Consider the following 22,382-nt stretch of genomic DNA (forward strand, 5'->3'; position numbering starts at 1 on the left):
CTTGCAACGTGGGGATTACTATCCCTTCCCTTTTTCCTCTGCAGCCCACTTTCCCCCTTTAAATACTGAAGGTTTTAAATTCATCTTTGGAGAAAGGCACAGACCATAGACTCTTTCTGTGACTTTGTGTTTTTTACTTCTGGGCATGTCCTTAACCTTGGCAAAATAAACTTACAAATTGATTGAGACCTGTCTCAGATACTTTTTGGTTTATAAAGCAATGAACAAAATGTACTACAACGTGTAAGTGGTTTGTGTCTTCTAACCTAGCCAAGCTTATGCAATGTCTGTATGTTCTTTGCCTTCATGGCTAGAATTATGGCTTTCATGATTTAATGTGTATATTATTGGACCAAACTTGAAGGTGTCTCTTCACGGCCCTGTTTGTCATTAATTGCTTGCCTTTTAGGTCTATCTGCTCCAAAAGTTCTCCCCACTCTGCCATTGGAGTTCTTCCTTGTTTCAGTTATTCACACATCAACTTCACAGTTGCTGCATGTACTATTACTTATTTTACATTTTTATTTTGGTCAAACTTAAATTGACATACTTCTCTAAGCTTTTTCTCGAACTAAGCACTAACAACTGCAAAAATGCACATAAGATTTATGACAAATCGAAGAAAATGTTCACAAAACATATCTGACCAAGGTCTTGTATCCAGAATACATAAAGCTTACAACTCAATATGAAAACAACCCAATTAAAGATGGGCAAAAGATTAAATAGATGTCCTACAGAAGACAACACACCAACAGCCAATGAGCATGTGTTAACATGTTCAACTTGGTTAGACATCAGACAAGTGCAAAGTAAAACCAATGAAAATAGCTTTGCTCTTCCTCTAGGATCCTTGGAATGATATTCCTCCTTTCCTTATATTTTTGTATTACGCTAGAATAAATCCTATTTTGGATTTTTAAAATTTGCTCGGTTTTGAATGAGGAGTAACCTTGCCCTGATCTTCTCAACAGACAGGTATAAACTGTCTTTGGCCCTATTCTTTGCCTGCTTGGGTGCTGTTCTAATTCCTTTTCAGATGTATACCTACATGGTTCATGTGCACAACTCCTAACTCAATTCCCAGTGTTTACTTGTTTTTTTCCTAGCATGGATTATCTAAGATATGATTTTCTCAAGCCTGGTTTTCTCACATTCTGAAAATAACTGAAAGCATGAATGTTGTAAAACCTTAGCATAAACTGCTAATAACCCTCTTGTTCCTGTTCCCCCTCAGAGAACTGTACTTATGGAAACTACACCTTCCAGGACTCATGTTGCTTCTGATAGTCTTCCACCTGGTTCATATACAATTATTTTGGGGAGTTAACAATCTTTAGGTGTAGAGTGAAGTACTAGTGGATAAGACAGAAACTGTGATTGCCTTAAAAATCAGTCTCACAAAGAAGAGTGAAATCGCCATTTTCTCCTTTGGAAAGATCTTGTGGCCTGGCACGGTGGCTCATGCCCATAATCCCAACACTTTGGGAGGCTGAGGCAGGCGGATCACCTGAGGTCAGGAGTTTGAGACCAGCCTCACCAACATGGTGAAATCTCGTCTCTGCTAAAATACAAAATTAGCTGGGCATCAACGTGCGTGCCTGTAATCCCAGCTACTAAGGAGACTGAGGTAGAAGAATCACTTGAACCCAGTGGGCAGAGGTTGCAGTGAGCCGAGACTGTACCATTGCACTCCAGCCTGGGCAAAAAGAGCGAAACTCTAAGAAAAAAAAAAAAATAGGAAAGATCTTGTGTGGTCTGACTAAACCATGAGGCAGGTAGTATTGTGAACCTTTGATTCCATCTCACAGCCCAGGAGTTTAACTTAGTGAAAATTCTTCTCAGAGTTTAATAATAGTTTTATCAGCAGAGCTATTTTAATCCACTTCACCCCAGAAATATTTAAATGGAAAATACAGAGAGACTGGAGACCAGATGACATTTTTTATTATGCATTTGCATTATTTCACATCTTCAGAATAACAATACTAATGCAACCACTGCCAAAACTACTGAAATAGTTTAGCATATATCTATACTCTTTCTTTTTTAACCCTCATTTTGTTTTAGTTTTACAAGTTTAATGTTCTCCAATCCTTTTATTGATGACTCTCTAGTCTTTCTGGTTGTTTAAAGCTTGTTCTTTTGTAGATTACTTAGGAAAGGCTTTGGAAAACAATAGTTACCAAGTTTTTGCATTCTATACTGGTTTATGCCTTTATATTCACAATTAAGTTTTGTTGGGTGTAAAATCCTTGGCTCACATTTTTTTCCATCAGGATATCAAATGTGGTACAACACTTTCTTAAGGCATAAGGCAATGCTGTTGAAAAGTCTGGTGATGATCTAATTTTCTTTCCCTTTTAAGTAATTAGTTTTTGTTTAGATAACTAAAGACATTTACTTTTTATGGTTCAGTAATTTTACTAAAATTTATATTAATGTTGGTCTTTTTGGATGTATACTCTCTGGTGCTCTTTCAACATTAATTTCAATTTTTTTTGTTAATTTCATGATGATTTTTCATTAAGTAGAGTTTTTAGTATTTTTTTCTTTGATTTTTGTCTTCAAGGACTACTGTTATTCATATGTTGGATATTCTTTGCCTATCTTCACTATTTACCACTTCCTCTAGAATCCTTTTTATTTGTTTTATTTTTTGAGATGGAGTTTCACTCTTGTTGCCCAGGCTGGAGTGCAAAGGTGCAATCTCGGCTCACTGCAACCTCCGCCTCCTGGGTTCAGGCAATTATCCTGCCTCAGCCTCCCAAGTAGCAGGGATTACAGGCATATGCCACCACATCTGGCTAATTTTGTATTTTTAGTAGAGACAGGGTTTCTCCATGTTGGTCAGGCTGGTCTCGACCTCAGGTGATCCACCTGCCTCGGACTCCCAAAGTGCTGGGATTACAGGCATGAGCCACCACACACGGGCCTCCTTTTTATTTTTATTTTTTTAAAGATTTACATTCTTTTTACTCTTTTCTTCTTATATAATACGTATTTCCTCTTGTGCTCTTTCTAGTTTAGTCTTAGTATCCAAAAACATTTTTGTATCTTTACTGAGATATGGTTCAAATTAGATACAATTCATCTACTTAAAATGTACAATTCAACATTTTTAAGTATATTCATAAGTATGTGCAACCATAACCACACTCAACTTTAGAATATTTTAGCATTTCAAAAACATCCTCCCAACCCTTTAGTTATTATCCCCTATTCCTGTATCCCCTGAGCAGCCACTTAATTACTTTATGTCTCATAGATTTGCCTGTTCTAGACATTTCACAGGAATAGAATCACTGCTGATAAAGACATATCCAAGAAATTAAACCAAGAAAAAGAGGTTTAATTGGACTTACTGTTCCACATGCCTGGGGAGGCCTCAGAATCATGGCGGTAGGTTAAAGATACCTCTTACGGAGTGGCAGCAAGAGAAATGAGTAAGATGCAAAAGCAGAACCCCCTAATAAAATCATCAGATCTCATGAGGCTTATTCTCTACCATGATAACAGTATGGGGGAAACCACCCCCATGATTCAAATTATCTCCCACAAGGTCCCATGTATAACACATGGGAATTATGGGAGTACGATTCAAGGTGAAATTTGGGAGGGGACACAGAGCCAAACCATATCATCCCACCCCTGGCCCCTCCAAATCTTATGTCCTCACATTTCAAAACCAATCATGCATTCCCAACAGTACTACAAAGTCTTCATTTATTTCAGCATTAACCCAAAAGTCCACAGTTCGAAAGTCTCACCTGAGACAAGGCAAGTCCCTTCCACTTATGAGCCTGTAAAATCAAAAGCAAGCTAGTTACTTCCTAGATACAATGAGGGTATAGGTATTGGGTAAATACAGCCATTCCACATGGGAGAAATTGGCCAAAACAAAGGGGTTACAGGGCCCATGCAAGTCCAAAATCCAGCGGGGCAGTCAAATTTTAAAGCTCCAAAATGATCTCCTTTGACTCCAGGTCTCACATCCAGGTCACACTGATGCAAGAGGTGGGTTCCCATGGTCTTGGGCAGCTCTGGCCCTGTGGCTTTCAGGGTACAGCCTCCATCCTGGCTGCTTTCATGGGCTGGTGTTGAGTGTCTGTAGCTTTTCCAGGCACCTGGTACAAGATGTAAGTCGATCTACCATTCTGGGGTCTGGAGGACAGTGGTCCTCTTCTCACAGCTCCACTAAGCAGTGTCCCAGTAGTGACTCTGTGTGGGGGCTCCAACCCCACATTTCCCTTCTGCACTGCCCTAGCAGAGGTTCTCCATGAGAGCCCCACCCCTGCAGCAAACTTCTGCCTGGGCATCCAGGCATTTCCATACCTCTTCCAAAATCTAGGCAGAGGTTCCCAAACCCCATTTCTTGACTTCTGTGCATGACCCACATGCTCAACATCACGTGGAAGTTGCCAAGGCTTGAGGCTTTCACCCTCTGAAGCCATGGCTTGCGTTTTATGTTGGACCCTTTCAGCCATGGCCAGAATGGCTAGGAAACAGGGCACCAAGTCCTTGGACTGCACACAGCACAAGGACCCTAGGCCCTGCCCACAAAACCATTTTTACCATTTTTTCCTCCTAGACCTCCAGGTCTGTGATAGAAGAGGCTGCCACAAACATCTCTGACATGCCCTGGAAACATTTTCCCCATTGTCTTGGAAATTAACATTCAGCTCCTTGTTACTTATGCAAATATCTACAGCCAGCTTGAATTTCTCCTCAGAAAACAGGATTTTCTTTTCTATCGCATTGTCAAGCTGCTAATTTTCTGAACTTTAATGCTCTGCTTCCCTTTTAAAACTGAATGCCTTTAGCAACACTTGAGTCACCTCTTGAATGCTTTGCTGCTTAGAAATTTCTTCCACCAGATACCCTTAATCATCTCTCTCAAGTTCAGAGTTCCACAAATCTCTAGGGCAGGGGCAAAATGCCACCAATCTCTTTGCTAAATCATAACAAGAGTCACCTTTGTTCCAGTTCTCAACAGCTTCCTCATCTCCACCTGAGACCACCTCAGCCTAGATTTCATTGTCCATATCATTATCAGTATTTTTGTCAAAGCCATTCAACAAGTCTCAAGGAAGTTCCAAACTGTCCCATTTTCCTGTCTTCTTCTGAGCCCTCTAAACTGTTCCAATCTCTGCCTGTTACCAAGTTCCAAAGCTGCTTCCACATTCCCGGTATCTTTGCAGCAATACCCTACTCTACTGGTACCAATTTACTGTATTAGTCCATTTTCATGCTGCTGATAAAAGATTTACCTGAGACTGGGGAAAAAAAAGAGGTTTAATTGGACTTACTGTTCCACATGGCTGGGGAGGCCTCAGAATCATGGCAGGAGGTGAAAGGCACTTCTTACATGGTGGCCGCAAGAGAAAATGAGTAAGATGCAAAAGCGGAAACCCCTGATAAAACCACCAGGCCTTGTGAGAGTTATTCACTACCACGAGAACAGTATGAGGGAAACTGCCCCCATGATTCAAATTATCTCGCACTGGGTCCCTCCCACAACACGTGGGAATTATAAGAGTACAATTCAAGATGAGATTTGGGTGGTGACACCCAGCCAAACCATATCAGGATGTTTGGGTTGTTTCCACATTTTAACTCTACGTATAAGGCTGCACCCAAGATAACGCTTCCATTCCATGAATGGGGGCTAGCTACGCATCAAAAGAGAACTTTAACAAAGAAAGTAAACTCATTTTTGAATTTTAAGATCACTCTGGCATTCTGTGAGGTCTGCTAAACTTGCAATGCTGGGTGAAGATGACTTCACAAAAAAACCAATGTTGAAAGACACCAAGAGACTGTAACTAGTTGAGATTCCATTTTTCCTTTATAATTTATTTGCCACAATTTTAAATACTGTAGATCATACAGAATCTGTTTTTTCTGCCCAAAAATGGGGGTCCGTTATCAACAGACTCAGCCCCAGCCTGGTTCAGGACAAGCTGTGTGGTTCAGAAGGTAGATCACAGAGCAGGTTGTACCCATGCCTTTGCCAGCATAATGAAGTTGACTCTTTTGGGGTGTCAAAGCTCCTCTCATGTTCTGTTACATTAAGGTAAAAACTGAGGGCCCATAGCAAGGGCCCCTATCTAGACAAAGCCTAATCATCTTATCTTGGACAAATTTCTCTGTTCTTTCTATAGCCTGTGGTAGACAAAACGTGCCCATCAAAGATGTCAACACCCAAATGCCTGCAACCTTTGAATATATTATATAGGAAAAGGGACTTTACAGCTATAATTAAAATTATAGATTTTTAAAATAGGAAGATTACCCTGGATATCTGGGTGGGTCCAATCTAACCACATGAGATCTTAAAAGCAGTGAACTCTTGCTAGGGCAAGAAAGATACGGCAGAAGGGGAATTCAGAGAGATTGAAAGTATAAGATTCATCTACTAATGCTGAAGAGGCCCACAAGGGAATTCAGAGAGATTGAAAGCATGAGATTCATCTATAATGCTGAAGAGGGTCACACAGAAAGTATGAGAAGGAATGTGGGCAGATTCTAGAAACAAAGACTAGCCCACAGCTAACAGCTAGCAAGGAAATGGGGAACTCGGTCCTACAACTGCAAGGAACTGAAATCTACCTAATGAGGCTGAAAGAACTCTTATCTAGGGACTTCCCCTTACAGCCTCTAGCTAAGAGCCCAGATCAGCTGACAATCTGATTTCAGCCTTCTGAGGCTTTAAGCAGAGGACCCAGTTGAGCCACATTGTGCCTAGATTTCTGGGCCATGGAACTGTGAGATAATAAATGGGTGTTGTTTTAAGCTACTAAGTTTGTAGTAATTTGATCTAGCAGCAATAGAAAATTAATACATAAATTTTTTTTTAAAAAAGCAGAATTTGCAAGCAAATGTGACTTTGAGCGTAATTCTTTTTCTTCAATGCAAATATGTGATGTAGGAGTCTTTGAGTTATTTGCTTGAGAATAACAGTGATAAACTATACTCCTATCTGTGCTCCTCAGTATTTGGTTGCATTCATTGGAAGACTGAGGCTCTACTTGGGGGATTTTTTTCCTCCAAGTCCTTCTAGAATACCCTGGAATGGAGAATGAATTTTAGGAGATCAGGACTGCAGCATGAAGATGAATTATCAAGCTACTGTACTAATCCAGCTGAGGGATGACAGGACAGGGTTAGCTGGTAGGGAAGAGTCAGACTGGAGAAGGGGACATTGATGTTGATTCCTAATAGTTCTAGAATGGCTTACTAAGTGGATGGTGGGGTGGTATGCAGGAAGCAAATGGATATTGAAAACTGAAGCTCAGCTGATTCTCAAATTAGTCACTCCCATTTGGGAATTAACATGTTAAGTTGATAAAATCATGTCAGTGGAGATTACCCAGGAGATATTTATGGATTTGTTTTAAAATATAAAACATAAAAGGAGGAATGAGGAAGCATTACATATAGCCACTAATAGAGAGGAGAATCTGCTGCTTGGGACTGGAGAGAGAAAAAAGAAGAGGCTTAGAAAAGATGAGAAAGATGTTGGCTAAGTTAGATTTGATACATCGCAAATGAACTAAAAAAAAGTGGTACATGGTCTCTTTTTGTATTAGTCCATTTTCACACTGCTATAAAGAACTACCTGAGACTGGATAATTTATGAAGAAAAGAGGTTTAATTGACTCACTGTTCTGCATGGCTGGGGAGGCCTCAGGAAACGTACAATTATGGTAGAAAGCAAAGAAGAAGCAAGGACCTTCTTCATAAGACAGAAGGAGGTGGGGAGGAAATGCCACACTTTTAAACCATCAGATCTCATGAGAACTCACTTACCATCACGTGAACAGCATGGGGGCAATCACTCCCATGATCCAATCACTTTCCACCAGGACCCTCCCTCGACATGTGGGAATTACAATTTGAGATGAGATTTGGGTGAGGACACAGAGCCAAATCATCTCACCCTTAGATGGAAAAAAATAAGTAGGGGGAAGGCATGAAGCTACAAAAAGTTCTTGTTAGCTACCAGGGAACACTACCAGTCCAGGACAGCTAGATTCCTGTCTTTGTGAATAATGATGATGGTGGAATTGGCTACAGAAGACAGAGGCACAGGAAAAAGTGATAGTGTTCAACCAGCCATTTGCACATAGGAAGCTTCACAAGCTGGGTGTCTGTAATTTGGGGAATATTAATATTGTGTTCCTCTTGAGTATATTATTCATTCAGCAAAGATTTAGCTGTTTACAAAATCATTTAGAGAAATTGGAGACTCTTTCATCCCCTATTTCTGTGAAAATATTGCAGCTGTACTAAGACTGAAAAATCCTAGTTAGCTTATATAGTAGCTACCTATGCATTCAACACTTTCCTCACGAAAAGCTCACAATGACTATTCTTGGTACCCTTTGTTGATCTGAATCTGTGAAAGTATTTGACAGTTGCACAAAGCAGCAGGGAGAGAAAATAAGTTGCCCACATGCAAGAACCTAAGAGGGCTTCCTGCTGAACCACCAGTTGTGGAGAAAGCAGCCAACCAGGGGAAGAACCATTCAAGGCAGAATGTTCCTCATTTTTCCAGCTGATTTAGATGGACTAAAGAATTAAAATTCAACCCATTCCAAAGCACCAAATAATAACTTTATGCTGTGGAACTAGACACTATACTTTCATTCTCTTTCCTAATGTCTTTGTTTTTGGCTAAGAATAAAAATAGCTGTCAAAGTTCCCTCTCTCAAGCTCTGTTAACACACCTAGTCCAAAGGCGCATGTGGGTCATGTCTCTAATGTATTTTATTGCTGCCTTTTAAAATTCCCCTTGAGATGCTGGCCCAATATTGTTGCATTCAACCACATTTCTACCACAAGGATTAAAAAGAACTTACGCATAATTTTATTCTATTGTGCATCAATGCCATACACACACACACAAATGTTTGGATCACTTAATAAGTTATAACATTCTATGTTTTAACATTAAAAACAAGGACATAAATGATCATTTCCTGAGTTAACAGTGCAATGTAAAATTTCATCTGTATTGCTAATAAGACATTTTATAGCATAGAAACATGATCAAAGTGATCATTTACTTTATTATGTCATAAAACACAAGTGCTTATTGTAGAACAGTGATATAATTTAAATGGCAAGGAAATTTGTGATTCATAACAAAGAATCCTGTATGTATTTGTTGCCATGATTAACTTTCCAGGTAAAATATCAATAGTAAAATAAGTTATGGTACAAAAGAAAGCCAAGAAGTTATCTATACTGAAGGAACATTTGATTTCATTTAAGAAACTGAAGGCTGGATTCTAGTTAACCTTTTATTATGTGCAAAAATGTTCTCTTAAAAAACCCTAAGCAATCACAAATTTAGATAAACTAGTTGAATAAAGGACAATGACAGCTCTTCATTATGCTGTAAAACTATGGATCTCATTTTTGGAAAAGTTGAGATCATGCAGCAACCTGAAAAACAAATAAAAAGCACATGTTTCTTAGGGAAAATGCTTTAAAATGAAGAAATAAGAGCAGTTTACCACCATAATCATGACACTTTTTCATTTTCCCCATTCACTATGTAGTTTTTTTTAATAAAAAAACTATCACTTCTTAAAAAATTAGTGATTAGTAGTAACTCCTAAATATCATGAAATATCTAAGCAGTGCTCAAATTTTCAACTAGCTCATAAATGTCATAATTTAAAAAAATAGTTTCAATCAATATCCAATTAAAATTTACTCATTATGATTGGCTGATAAGTCTTTTAGGCATCCTTCGATCTATAAGATCCCCCAGATCCCCACTCCATCCTGCAATTTATTTGTTGACAAAAATCAGATTTTTATTTGTTGAGTCTCCTAAAACCTTCATTTTTCTACATCCCTGTGGTATTCCTTAATAATATGTCTCTACGTCCTCATATTTTCCATAAGTTAATAAATGGATCTAGAGGCTTGATTAGACACAGGTTCAAATCTTTTTGACAAGACTATTTCATAGGTAATGCTCCTCTATCTGGAGGCATGTAATAAATGGTTGCCTCTCTTTTTGGATGCCAGCTACCATTATGATCTATGTATAGATCCATTAGTTCATTAAGCACTGCAATTGGTGATATTCCACTTCTATCATTCTTTATTCATTAATCAGCTGAGGAATCCTATAAAGAAAAATGTCTGCTCATTTATTATGTGACTATTTAGTAGTATGGCTCATATAACAAAGGGAGAATAAACGTTTAATTTTTTCCCCTTTATTCACCAGTTTTCAAAGAAAGGAGTTGATTCCCCTATTATTCTATCTTCATTCTCCCCCTACTGAACAGGAAAAGCAGAAATACTGCGTATTATTCAACTAGGAAAATAGTATAATAACTACTTTTTTACCACTTACTCTATTATAAATGTTGTCACTTTGCTACGCACTTCACATGCTTAGGTATTATTACTTATTCATTTTTATAGATAAGTGCACTAAAGCTTAGAAAGGTTAAGAACTGCTCTAGGACACCCAGCAAATGATTGTAAGATGCTTGTAAGTGGTAGACCTGGGATTTAAACCCCAGCTGGCAGCTCCCAGAGGGCATATATATACTCACACAAAGGGCCAGTAGGGCACAGGAGCTGAAGCCAACACAGTGCAGCAGTAAAGCCTCTCAGTATCTGGGCCCACGCTACCATTCCATCCTGTTCTCCCAGGAAGCAGCTTCACTCTAGCCAAACCAGTCTAGTCTTTTGTATAAATCTGCACCCCTAACGCATCTGCCAGTTCTCTCTGCCTGTACTATCCCCTTCTCCATCTCTCTTGACTGGTAGGTTTTAGTCCACGTGCAGTGCACATGATTTTTTTGACCATGCAGCTCCTGTCTCTCCAACACACACATCGCTAGGTGAAAGTAACCCATCTCTCCCGGAATTCCTGTAACATCTCGATTTTATCTCTAGTAAGATATTTATGGTGTTCTGAGTCATACTTTAGTTATCAGCATGCGCATTGGTTTCTACCACTAGATAGTGTGGTCCTTGAAAGCAGAGACTGTTTTACTAATCTCTGTAATAAAGTGCATATTTAACGGATAAAGAACCATTACTGGCCAAGTAATGATAAGCTGCTTATCTATATTTAAAAAAAAATAGGTTTGAGTCTTTCTCTGTTATCATACCATACAAATTGACAAATGTTCACCAAATATGGAGAAGATGTCTGGGATGGCTCTATTTATAATATAATCTATGTAGCAGACATGAGGTTAACTTTGGAGCACTATAGGAGTGGACATCATAAGAAAGACTCATTTTTCAGAACAGCAAAAACTATAATAAGAAACCCACATAATTGCCAATCAAGAAAAATACACCACATCCATTAAGATGATGAGGATAAGGAAAGCAAAGAAATGAGTCCTAACTGGAAGTCACAAGGGCAGCTACTATGAATTTTAAGTACTGATTTGAATCAAGTTACATCTCAAAATGCAACTCTATGCAGCATGTTCAGGAGTGAGTAATAACAGGAATCCATATGTAATGATTAATAAATACTCCTGAGCAACTCTGGGTAAGCCAGTTAGTACAGCATTGAAAGACTGGCTCTGAGGTAAAACTGAGAAAAGAAAGCCATATAGGTTCTGGTCAAATTTTTTTTTTTTTTTTTTTTTGAGACGGAGTTCTGCTCTTGTTGCCCACGCTGGAGTGCAAAGGCACGATCTTGGCTCACTGCAACCTCCGCCTCCTAGGTTCAAGCGATCCACCTGCCTCAGCCTCCCAAGTAGCTGGGATTACAGGCGCCCACCACCATGCCCGGCTAATTTTGTATTTTTAGTAGAGACAGGGTTTCACCACGTTGGCCAGGCTGGTCTCGAACTCCTGACCTCAGGTGATCCACCTGCCTTGGCCTCCCCAAGTTTATGGTCAATTTTAAAAATGCAAAAATGCTTCTAATTATTTAAAAGTATTATTATACTGCAATCTATAAAGTACTCATTGAGATACTTCTAAAATAGCAGAAGCAATACAGCAGAAGACAGTACAGTACAGCTCTTAGCCTTTTTTCCTAAAAAAAAAAATTTTTATATTCAAACTATGTTAGTCTTCATTGTAATTTTAATAGTTTTGCTTGAGCTTTAAAAGAGCAAAAGTTTACGCAGAAACTTGAAAAATCTTCTTAAATTGAAAGAGTTTAACTAAAAGAACATTTTTCTTAAAGCATTAAAATACAGAAATATATTTAATTAAAAATAAAATACATTTTAAAGTCAACATGGAAGAAAAAAGTTTTTAATGCCTTTATTGATTTGGGGGGGTCAATCTTTTCTATAATTAAAATCTTAAATAAAAAAGTAAGATAAAAGATTATCTATGAGGACTAAACTCTGATTTTTTTTTTTTTATCTTGCCCAAATTCCTATCTAAGAGGTCTGGGAAGTCATGCCCTACAAACCATAACTTCTCATCAGATGGGTTTTATTTAACCCTATATATCGTGACTTACTGTCCAACCTGACTCTGGTATAACATTATGAGACAAGGAAGAAAATAAATATATTTTACCCCAAAACATGTTTCTTTGCCATATCTTGAAATGGCCCTGCAAATCTATCCTTTGTGGGGGAAAATTTGCATCTGTAAAGAATCCTGTTAACATAGCTAGATCTTTTTCTTCCAGGCCGGCCCAATCTGAAGAGGTTAACTAAGAATCTAATACCTTTTAAAGGTCTGAATAGGAAACATTGTCATCTATCATCTCTAAGGGCAGCCACTGCAAGACTTCAAAAGAACCTTGGTCTCCACAATCTTTTATCTTAACCTGAACATTCCCTTTCTATGGATCTCAGGTCTTTAGACAAACTCAACCAATTGTCAACCAGAAAATATTTAAATGTTTAAACTTACCTAGAGCCTGGAAACCCGTGCTCCGCCCCCAACCCAGCTTTGAGTTGTCCTGCCTTTCTGGACCAAACCAATGTATTTCTTAAATGTATTTGATTGATGTCTCATGCCTCCCTAAAATGTATCAAACCAAGCTATGCCCCGACCACCTCGGGCACACGTTCTCAGGACCTCCTGAGGGTTGTGTCACAGGCCATGGTCACTCATATTTGGCTCAGAATAAATCTCTTCAAAGATCTTACAGAGTTTGACTCTTTTTATCAACATCTAGAAATGTTAGGCTCAGTCACCTACTAAATAAGAATAGGGCACTTAAAAGAGCCATATTTAAAATTATCTAGAAATCCAATAGGGGCTATATTTAACCAAATATTTTAAAGTGCCACTTTAAAGCTAAATCACATTAAGATGAATTTCAAACAGGATTGCCACCACCACTGATTTTTCACGATCCATGCTTCAACTATTAGTCTTGCCTTATTTGTGTTCTAGTCTTCCCTTTTTGTCTTTCTGCTTGACTTTTGATCACATATATTATTTACTAACTTTCACCTAGTTACAGAGAATGAAGATGAAAAGCTACAATGAGATGAACATTCCTCATTAATTACTATATATTATAAAGCTTTGATGGAAGAAGAGGTTGGGCCTAATGTCCCAAATAAGATTGTGGCACCAATCTTCTGAGTGTAACCATAATGGCAGCCATCACGAGCAGAGAACACTGACTGCTAGCTGTAACTTACTTTTGTGTTTTATCTAACAATATGCATAATCCTGACCTCCAGCTCAAACTATACGAAGATTTAAAGACTTTGTTATTTTCTAAAACTGTAAGATTATTAAAGTGCAGTTTCATATAAATAGGAAGAACTGAGAGATGCTTGTTATGAAAGATCTTCATTTCAGGGTTGGGCAGTCTGTTTCCTACTCACCTTACTCCTTGTTCTGTAAATGGCACTGGTCCACAAATGCAGACGAGAACTTTGGATTTGTCCAAATTTCTTTTCAAAAATTCAGAAAGAAGAGCTGGTGAAATATGTCCCTGTTTGCCATTCCATTCAGAAGTAGGTGCTGAGAGAACAAATTCAACATCCAGTCTAGGGAAAAGAAAAACAGTTTTTTAAAGTTTAACATATTATTAACATGTTTCAAGTTCAAGAATATATTTCTCCCCTAAAAGAACAATTTAATATATAAAGACACACTTGCTAGAAAAACACTGAAAAAAATTATAAGATTTAACAAAAACATATAGGTAAATCTATATTTACTAAGGATTAGCTTTTCCTATAGATAAGGAATGTAATTTGGCATTTTTTTTTTAAATTGAACTAATTATCCAAGCATGGTAGCTCACACCTGTAATCCTAGCATCTTGGGAGGCCAAGGTGAGAGGATTGTTTGAGAACAGGAATTTGAGACCAGCCTGGGCAACACAGTGAGACCTAGTTTCTACAAAAAAACAAAAAAAACAAACAAACAAACAAAAAAAAAACTGCTTAAACTTAGCCAGGTGTGGTGGCATGTGCCTGTGGTCCTAGCTATTTGGGAAGCTGAGGCAGGAGGATCGTTTGATCCAGTGAGCTATGATTGCACCAGCCTAGGCGACAGAGCAAGAACCTGTCTCTTAAAAAAGAAATTAATTAAAAATAAATATATAAATGAAATAGAGATCCCAAGGGATCTCAGAGAACGCCACATTTCTATTAATAATCTACTAGTATTGAAACGAAAAGAACAAATATTGCACGTTCTCACTTATGAGTGGAGCTAAACCCTGTGTACATAAGAACATAAAGATGCGAACAATAGACACTGGGGGGTCCAAAAGGAGGGAAGTGTAGGGAAAGGGGCAAGGGCTGAAAACCCTCCTAGTGTGAACTATGTTCACTGTCTAGGTGACAAGATCAATAGAAATCCAGATTTCAGCATCACGCAATATACCCTTGAAACAAATCTGCACATGTACCCCCTGAACCCAAAATAAACAATAATAATATGCGGGTATAAATCACAGCAAATAGCAATTACCAGTGACACATGCATTTTAATCTCTGGCTCAAACCTCTCCAGTGATTTCCAGATCCTTACAACCAGTTTGATTAAGAAGCCTATTTGACTTCTTACTGTCACTGTCTCAAAGGCCCTCAACCTCAACCTCACAATCTCTGTAACTGGCACCACAGTCTGCTTGGTTATACAAGCCAGAAACCTGCCATTTATCCTGGGAACCTCTCTCTCTCTCACCCTCCATATCCAATTCATCACCAAGTCCTGGCTCTAACTCTGTTTACCTTTCAGCCTTCACTGCCATAACACTGCCTGTTCTCTTTCTTCTTTCTGTAATGGCTTTACCACCCCCATTCGTCAGTTTTCAGCTCAAGCATCATTTCCACAGGGAAGTATTGTGCCTCCACAAGGTTGAGGTCCTTTGTTTCATGTGTTGTAGCAATGTTTTCTTTTTCCTTTTCTTCACAGCCATTTACTTCAGATTTTAAATATGTGGTCACTAAGCTGATTACCTATTGTTTACCTTCTCCACTAGACCCTAAACTCCAAGAGAACAGGGGCTATGTCTGCTTTGGCTATCACTGTATCCCTACAGGCCAACACACAGGAGGCACCCACATAGTATAATGAAGCAGATGAAAGCAAAAGGGTACAGGATTAAAACAAAGTCTCACAATGTAACAACAGACTATTTCTTCCCATGGGCTTAGTAATCTATTATACAAATTGCTGGTGAAAAGCCACGGTAAATCAAAATTCTGTGTTGTACCTGCTCTCTCTGCTCTGCTGCAGCAAACACAATTAATTCTTACCATTTCAATAGCATCAAATCGAAAGCAGTTCTAGATGTTCCAGTGAGTAACTGAGTAGCAGGAATTCATGACACATTAATTTAAACCGAATGAAAAAGCTGAAGTGAACAGCTTCTCTTGTGAGGGGACAAAGGAACTAAATATGAAAACAGAAACAAGGTAAGGCTGGTACAGCTGCCCTCACATTGCTGTGCCGCAGCTGGATTAAGTTTCCCAAGAACTGAGGAGCCTGGCACAAGCAGCACAGACCAAAGAAGAGACCAAAGAAGAGCACCAGCAGGGGTTGGAGAACCCCCCTCAGCTCTCCACAGACTCCAGCAGGGGCTGGAGAACCCGCCTCAGCTCTCCACAGACTCCAGCAGGGGCTGGAGAACCCGCCTCAGCTCTCCACAGACTCCAGCAGGGGCTGGAGAACCCCCCTCAGCTCTCCACAGACTCCAGCAGGGGCTGGAGAACCCCCCTCAGCTCTCCACAGACTCCAGCAGGGGCTGGAGAACCCCCCTCAGCTCTCCACAGACTCCAGCAGGGGCTGGAGAACCCCCCTCAGCTCTCCACAGACTCCAGCAGGGGCTGGAGAACCCGCCTCAGCTCTCCACAGACTCCAGCAGGGGCTGGAGAACCCGCCTCAGCTCTCCACAGACTCCAGCAGGGGCTGGAGAACCCGCCTCAGCTCTCCACAGACTCCAGCAGGGGCTGGAGAACCCGCCTCAGCTCTCCACAGACTCCAGCAGGGGCTGGAGAACCCGTCTCAGCTCTCCACAGACTCCAGCAGGGGCTGGAGAACCCGCCTCAGCTCTCCACAGACTCCAGCAGGGGCTGGAGAACCCGCCTCAGCTCTCCACAGACTCCAGCCTCTAGGTCTTTCCATTTGTGGAATGAGGTTGAGAAACGAGTAATCTCTTACATCTCTAATATTCTGTGATTTTATATTAAAAACCCCTACAGAATTATGTTTTATTTCTTAACTTCGAGCTTCCCATTTAGGATTAGCAGCAATGCTAATCCACAAAATAGCCTCCCCAAAGATATTCGCTAACTTACTTTTACCTTCCGAGAACTTAAAACTAAGATAGTTTCAAATAACTTCAGGATGTGATATTTGCTTACTGCTTCATGAGGGCAGGGTCCTTGTCTGTCTTGTTCAGTACTGTATCCAGGCCTCGCTCAATTAAGCACACAAAAAAATGCCTTTTGAATAAAGAAATGTATTTACAAAGAGGCCATGTTGGCTAAAAATAAAAATTGTACTTAAAAGAACAAAGCCATGTGCTTTGTTCTGGGATCCATAAAATTACATATAAAAATGTATATGAATTCACCAGTGCATTTTTCTGGAAAAAAGATCCATAATCTTTCTTTCATCAGATCAAAGGGCCAAAAGCAGCCATAAAACCACTGTCTTAAATTTCCAATTATACATAGATATTTGAATAAAACGTGGAAATTGTCCTGTTAAATTAAAAGATAAAAGATGGTCTCCTGTGGCTCTATTTCAAATAAGCCTATCACTGCAATAAAATTGCTAAACTAATACTGAAGTTTCTGTAGTCTGCTGTAAGTACCTTACTGGGATGCTTTATAAAAAAGACTAATCAGTGATATATTTTCTGCAGGTATCTACTAAATGGTGATAAGTAACAGATCCTTACATAAATGGCATAAACTTCTCATACATTTTGTATTTATTCACATAACGGTCCCTTGACTATAATTTTACACACTCAATGGAAAAGGTGAACAGAAAGCACGGTTGCAATTTAAGGTATTGTAAAGAGGCTGTTATCCTGCTTATCTCCTTTTCATAGGCTGAGAAAAGAGCTTAAACTGGAACAGGAGCATTCCCAAGTTAAGACTCAATAATTCTTTAATGAAAGATTTTTTATATCAAAATATAGATAATTCCTGTGGAATACTCTCTCCTGGGTTTTCTGAATGAAGGTTAACTTACTGTCTAAAAAATTACAGCTTTGAGATGCTGGAGACATGTGGGGGCACACAGTAAACATCTTGAAATTCCTCTATAATTTCAAAAGTGCCAGAAGGGGTTGGGACCCTTGAAAAGGTTACCTGAAAATAAATTCAGATAACCCATAAAATACAAAGTAATATGAAAGAGGGAGAGAACAGACCTGCTTCTGATGAGTGCCTATGTGATCTCAAACGTCAATCTAAGTAAGCTTGTCAAAAATTTCATTTTAAAGTAGGCTGATAGTGATCTGAAATGACAAGTCTTGAAACACAAATGTATTCATTTAGTCTAAATCATTAGCAGTCATCCAACGACTTATTCCCTCCCCAATCAGCTTCAGCAACTTACCTCCTTCATTTTCTCACACAAAGTCCCTTACCTTCCGATTTTTACTGTCACAACTCCAGATCAGGTTCTTATATCTCATCTAAAATATTACATTAACAGCCTTAGCCCTTAATCTATTTGATATACCATTGCCATATTAGTTCCCCTAAAAACTGATACAACTTTGCAACTTTTTTGCTTAAAAGCTTCATTGATTCCTCACTGCTCTCAGATTGGTATTTCAGAGTTCTTGAGGCCCCAGCTTTTCCTGTTTTTCTTTTTTCTAGCTAAAGAAAATGGCTGCAACTGTAGTAAAAATTGCTATGTGCTCACAGGAAAAAAATCCCACAAAACTAGGAATCAAAATTAGATAAAACATATACAATTATATATGTTTCTATAATTACAAGGAAACATTTCTTAAAACGAATCTAATGAAACACTAGTATGCCTCCAGATGTTAGTAGTTATCCCATGAAAGCAGGCTAACTATCAAGTAAGTCTGTGACATAATGGGTTCAAAAAAGTTAAATATATTTCCTTAGAATTTCAGAAAGCCTTAAATATGCTAAGTTCAGAGTAAATCTTCAAGAAGGTATATACTGTTTCCCAAATTTATTCAATCACAGAGTCCATTCCGGGGAACACATTAACATTTCAAAGAACACATTCCAAGCAACACAACATCTGAGGACCATCTCCTGGAAGAAACCAAAAGTGCTATAAGGCTCCAGATTAGTGGGCTGCATATCTGTGTGCATAAGAGGCTGGGGAAAAAGAAACAGTTTCAGGTATACTGTTCAATTTACTTCTTCTTCGGGCATCATCAGCTTTTGCTATCTTAAATGGAACTGCCACATTGCTAGTCCCAATACTGACATCAGAAGACAAAAACATATAGTCCACAGAGCCTGTTAGCACGACAGGGAGATGAGCCGCAGAGTGTCACTGTGCCTTCTTCCTATGTCTATCTGATATACAATATTTACTTCACACATTAATTACATTCAAGGTCTTTCAGCACCTGATTTTAGCCTATCTTGTTTCCTCAATTGTAAACAAAAAGGATCAGAAATGATAACTATTAAGATTCCTTCTAAAACTGATGTAAGGTTTAATGGGTTTATTTTTAGTTATTCTGCATCATTCTTCTTCATGCACAACATTTCAACAAAACAACTCTACTCTGTCATTAAAACACTAGAATATCCTGGCCCTCATGTCTTATGCAATCCCACTACCCAAATTTATTTTCCCGCTCCAAGAAATGCTAATCATTTCCCAAAGCCCAGCTCAAAAGCCCCTTCTTCCATGAAGCTCTGATATTCGCACCCTCACAAAAATGGAATAAAATTCTTTTCGCTAGATATCTATGGTATGTTTTTTGTTCCTCTCAAGGCACAGACTTTACAGTCACTTACGTACTTTAGAACTTCACCACCACTAGGGTAGTCTTACTGATTTCTTACCTTTTTGTAATGTCAAGCACATTTTGCAGGGAGTGAGCACACAAATGTTTACTGATGTAAATGGTCTTCTATCTTCTGTTGGTGCATATAAGTGGGTGAAGAGTCCCCTTTCCTTTGTGACCCATTTCCATGCTGCTTAGAATCCCTTTATTTCTCCTCTTTCTTTTGCCTCAACTAACCTCCCAATACACTCTAGTGTAAAAATAATGACACTAACAACATCACCGCTAAGGACACTGTCAGTGTTAATGTCATCATCAATGACAATGTAGGCTGGGTATAGTATTCTCTGCTAAGTGCTTTCATTTTCAGAGGCTATTTGTCAAAATGTAACAGATGCTGGAGAGGACGTGGAGAAATTTTACACTGGTAGTAGGAGTGCAAATTAGTTCAACCATCTTAGAAAACTGTGGCGATTCCTCAAGGATCTAGAACCAGAAATACCATTTGACCCAGCAATCCCATTACTGGGTATACACGCAAAGGATTATAAGTCATTCTACTATAAAGACACATGCACATGTATGTTTATTGCAGCACTATTCACAATAGCAAAGACTTGGAACCAACCCAAATGCCCATCAATGTTAGATTGGATAAAGAAAATGTGGCATATTACACCATAGAATACTATGCAGCCATAAAAAAAGGATGAGTTCATGTCCTTTGCAGCGACATGGATGAAGCTGGAAACCATCATTCTCAGCAAACTAACACAGGAACAGAAAACCAAACACCGTATGTTCTCACTCATAAGTGGGAGTTGAACAATAAGAACACATGGACACAGGGAGGGGAACATTCCACACTGGGGCCTGTTGGGGGGTTGAGGGGCAGGGGAGGGATGAATTAGGAGAAATGCCTAATGTAGATGATGGGTTGATGGGTGCTGCAAACCACCATGGTACATGTATACCTATGTAACAAACCTGCATGTTCTGCACATGTATCCCAGAACTTAAAGTATAATAGGTATCAAGAGCCTTAAAACATTTTGACCTAATGATTCTTCTTTATCCTCAATAGTTAGAGAGGTATTGAACAATTTCTAGTCACTATGTCAAATAATAGAGAATTAGTTAACTAAATTATGGTATGCTCACATGACTGAACACAATGCAGTTATTAAAAATCATGGTATACTGCAGGATTTACTAACTGGCACAACTGGCACTTTGGGCTGGATAATTCTTTGTTGTAGAAGGGCTGTCCTGTGAATTGTAAGATATTTTGCAGCAATCCTGGCCTCTACTGACTAGGTGTAACACCTCTTCCCTCAGTTGTGACAATAAATGTTTCTGGGGTGGCAGAGTTGCTTAAGGTTGAAAACCACCTGTTGAAAATATTCTTTATGTAAAAAAAACACAATATAATAAGTAGAAATGTAGTTATAAAAATTATAGTTAGTATGACTACATTATTTTAAATATACAAAACAAAAAGGTAGGTATGCATATGAATAGAAAGATACAGACCATAAGGTTCATAATTGTTCTTTGGGTGGTAGGATTATGGGTGATTTTTTTCTTACACCTTTTCTATATAAACATGTATTAATTTTATAAAGAGAAGGGAAAATCAACAAATGCTGTTTATAAAAAAAAGTACCACTACCTTTACTAAAATAAGATTAATGGTTTCCAAGAACGACTCATTTGAAACAAAAGGAAAATATTTGTTATATTTATATACCACAAAATGTTTTCTAGAAGTCAACTTCATTGTCAAACTGTACCACCTGTCCCACCCCTCAAAACTCATTCTACAAAAGCACAGACATCACAGAGCTAGGGCATTCTGCTGATGGGAGCAGGTGGGCCAGCGTGTACTGAATGAACTGAGCCTCATACACTGATCACGTATTTGGGAGAAGGATAAGTGGAATTTAGTGTGGATTTCAGTTTACATAATTAGTTAAATCCACTACTGCACATATTTGCCTTATGTTTTGTCTCATTTTTCATAAGAAGAAAAGGATAAGATTTTGCTAGACTTGGAACGTGGTGAATTGAATCCAAATTGCTAGAACAGTCAAGTTTAATAACACATTTGGATAAAATTTGGGTACACATTTTTTTTTTCTGTTCAGATTTCATACTTAATGACATGAAAATCAGATTGAAATAGAAAGAGTAGTATTCTAAAAATTATTTAGGAAGTATCTATATTTTTGCAATTCTACTGAGGGCAGTAATTAGGGAAAACGAAGAGAATCATTCCCTGGGCTGCATGAGAAAATAAGCAAACACAGTATCGTATCACTGTTGGATCCATGTGTACAGGTCCATAATAGATGTTACACATATTTCATGAATGAATGAATGAATGTCTGCTACAAACATACTAATTCTGGGCTAGGCACCTATATATGCTAACTCACTGATTCCCATGTCCAAATGATTCTGTGCTGTAGGTATTAATGTTTGTTTTATAGATGGAAAAACTGAAGCTCAGCCAGATAGAGTAATTTGCCCAAGGCCAAGAGATTAATAACTTTCCATTATACAATTTTATTTTGAAGAATTCCATTTGCTAGTGATATTATCTAGATAAACTCTGAGGACAAGCATAGCACGCTTGCTGAAAATATTCGATCATATGTCAGCCTCAGAATCCATAATTCCTATCCCTCTCCTTGTTCCACAAAGGATGGAGTAGAAGACCGGGACCTAATTATATAGACAGTAGGGTATTTCTCTTAACTACGAAATTTTTTTTAATATTTACAATTCGATAATAATTTAACGACAGAAGTGTGTTCCAGTAACATATTTTGGCATCAGGAACTTTATTACTAAAACTATAAGTGATATAGAGAGGGTCAAGATGTGGGAAAGAGTGATGATTTACTGTATTAGAAAATGAAGATCCTTAAATGCTAACTAAAATACAACTGTGACTAATTAAAATCATCTC

General features: G+C 38.5%; 1 protein-coding gene across 2 annotated transcripts in view; it reads right to left on the reverse strand.

Annotated features, from left to right (window-relative positions):
• Positions 1-8,849: 8,849 nt before the first annotated feature.
• The window catches only part of CYB5R4 (cytochrome b5 reductase 4), a 97,547-nt gene continuing 84,014 nt past the window's right edge, over positions 8,850-22,382 (reverse strand). For both annotated transcript variants that reach the window (XM_055274123.2, XM_063637813.1), the window contains exons 15-16: positions 13,812-13,976; positions 8,850-9,453 (exon numbers count right to left, since the gene is read on the reverse strand). In XM_055274123.2, coding sequence (XP_055130098.1) covers positions 9,399-9,453; positions 13,812-13,976 — 220 coding nt within the window. In that variant the 3' untranslated portion in view covers positions 8,850-9,398. The remainder of the gene's footprint in view (positions 9,454-13,811; positions 13,977-22,382) is intronic.

The sequence above is a fragment of the Symphalangus syndactylus genome, chromosome 4 (genome assembly GCF_028878055.3).
Source record: "Symphalangus syndactylus isolate Jambi chromosome 4, NHGRI_mSymSyn1-v2.1_pri, whole genome shotgun sequence".
Lineage (NCBI taxonomy): Eukaryota > Metazoa > Chordata > Mammalia > Primates > Hylobatidae > Symphalangus > Symphalangus syndactylus.